Source organism: Carlito syrichta, unplaced genomic scaffold (genome assembly GCF_000164805.1).
Source record: "Carlito syrichta isolate Samal-C Ts95f unplaced genomic scaffold, Tarsius_syrichta-2.0.1 Scaffold314997, whole genome shotgun sequence".
NCBI classification, from domain to species: domain Eukaryota; kingdom Metazoa; phylum Chordata; class Mammalia; order Primates; family Tarsiidae; genus Carlito; species Carlito syrichta.
In genome coordinates, this window is record NW_007259093.1 from 284,639 (window position 1) to 286,749 (window position 2,111).

At 38.4% G+C, this 2,111-nt stretch overlaps 1 protein-coding gene across 2 annotated transcripts in view; it reads right to left on the minus strand.

Moving 5' to 3' along the window:
- FUNDC2 (FUN14 domain containing 2) overlaps window positions 1–2,111 on the minus strand; it is a 35,057-nt gene that overhangs the window by 28,967 nt on the left and 3,979 nt on the right. For both annotated transcript variants that reach the window (XM_008072256.2, XM_008072255.1), the window contains exon 2: window positions 1,395–1,545. In XM_008072256.2, coding sequence (XP_008070447.1) covers window positions 1,395–1,545 — 151 coding nt within the window. The remainder of the gene's footprint in view (window positions 1–1,394; window positions 1,546–2,111) is intronic.

The window sequence follows — 2,111 nt, forward strand, 5'->3', positions numbered from 1 at the left end:
AAATCAGCCGGGCGTGGTAGCACATGCCTGTAATTCCAGCTACTCCGAAGGCTGAGGCGGCAGGATCGCTGGAGCCCAGCAGGCTAGGCTGCGGTGGCCGGGAGTGGCCAATGCACTCCAGTCTGGGCGACCGACTCAAAAAAAAAAAAAAGTGTACATATCAGCATTGTTTACTTTTAACCAAAACTTAAAAAGACTCAGATATCAGTCATCAACTGGACAAATTTAATGTGGTATATTCACACAACCAAATTCTAAATACAAATGAAAATGAAACCCCAACTACACACAGTGTATGAATATACAAAACATCAGATTGAACAACAAAAAAAAATAAGAATTAAGAGAATGCATATAATTGCACTTACTTTAAGTGCAAACCTAGGTAAACTAAAGTACATTATTTAGTGACAGAACTGGTGTTAAAATTACAAAGAAAAGCAAGGATATAAAACTGCTTAACAGCCTCTAGAGTTTCTAGAGTGCTAGTCATATTTTTTTAACCTGTGTAGTTGTTACACAGGTGTTTACTCTAAAGATTTGTTAAAATGTACACGTGTCAGCCGGGCACGGTGGCTCAGCCTGTAATCCCGTGCCTTTGGGAGGCTGAAGTGAGTGGATTGCCTGAGCCCACAGGTTCGAGACCTGCCTGGGTAACTTGGCGAGACCTCATCTCTACAATAAATCAAAAATGAGCCGGGCATGGTAGCGCACGCCTGTAATTCTGGCTACTCGGAAGTCTGAGGCAGAAGGATCGCCGGAGCCCAGTGGGTCGAGGCTGCGGTAGCCGGGAGCAGCCACTGCACTCCAATCTGGGCGACGGAGTAAAACTCCAACTCAAAAAAAAAAAAAAAATGTACACGTGTCATATGAACTATTCTACATTTGTTATATTGTATGATAAAATTTTTCAAGTGTAAAGAGTTTATGAAATTGAAGGAGTCAATATTCACTTACTAAATTTGCTATTAACATTTTTTGAATTTATTATAAATGAAACCATAAGCTGTGTCACATTAAATTATCATCTGACTTAGCTAGTAAGTAGCTGGCTCGTTATTCCATCACTTACTAGCTATGTGGCCTTGGGCAAGTTAACCTTTCTGAGCCTGTTTCTATAAAATGAGGAGAGATAACAATACCAATTTCAAAGTTGCTGTGAGAAGGAAATGAGAACGAAATCTATGCAAATACTTAAAACAGTACCTGCTTGCAGTAATTACTTACAACATGTAACCATTCACAGTACTTTAACATATTTAGATAAATGCTACACACTAATTGACCAATTTCATAAAAGTCAATGTGTTTTCATGGTTAAAGGAGATGGTACTTATAATTACAATACTGTATCATACACAAAAGACATTGGACATCTTTTTCACATCACTTACCATCCAGTGACACCTCCGATTAACAGCTGCGTTGCCACGTTATACTTTTCAGCCGAAGGTCCAGATTCCTGCCCGAACAGCTTACGCCACCATGGCTGTTTTTTAGCAAATTCTGCAAGGTCCAGTGACTCAAAATTTCCCTCAAACTTTCCTACAAGAAGTAAGACACTAAATAAGAAAAATATCTACTTTTATGATAAATCACTACCATTCCTAACTAAATTAAAAGATTTTTAAAGAAATAGATAGATGTAATATAAAACCTCAAAGTATCATTCTATTTTAAATAGTAAATTAACTCTGAAATTCTAAGTGGCAATTCTGGAAAATCAGACTAAAATTAACAAATACTAAGGTCTGTATTACAAGAAAAAAGAACCTAGAAAATCTAGAATTAATCCACTAGTTTTTCCTCTCATATTTAAAAATAACCAGTGGGATTTAAGACACTGCCAGTAATGGTTCCTAAATCAAATAGATTTTCTTCATTTGCCTCTTCTCTTCAGAAGTAACTCAACACTACTCAGTAGCCTACAAACAATTTCTCAGTGTGTATCTCCAAGGACAACAAAAATAAGAGGGAGCCGGGCTCGGTAGCTCAACCTGTAATCCTGCGCCTTGGGAGGCTGAGGTGAGTGGATTGCCTGAGCCCGCAGGTCGAGACCCGCCTGGGCAACTTGGTAAGACCTCATCTCTACAATAAATCAAAAAATTAGC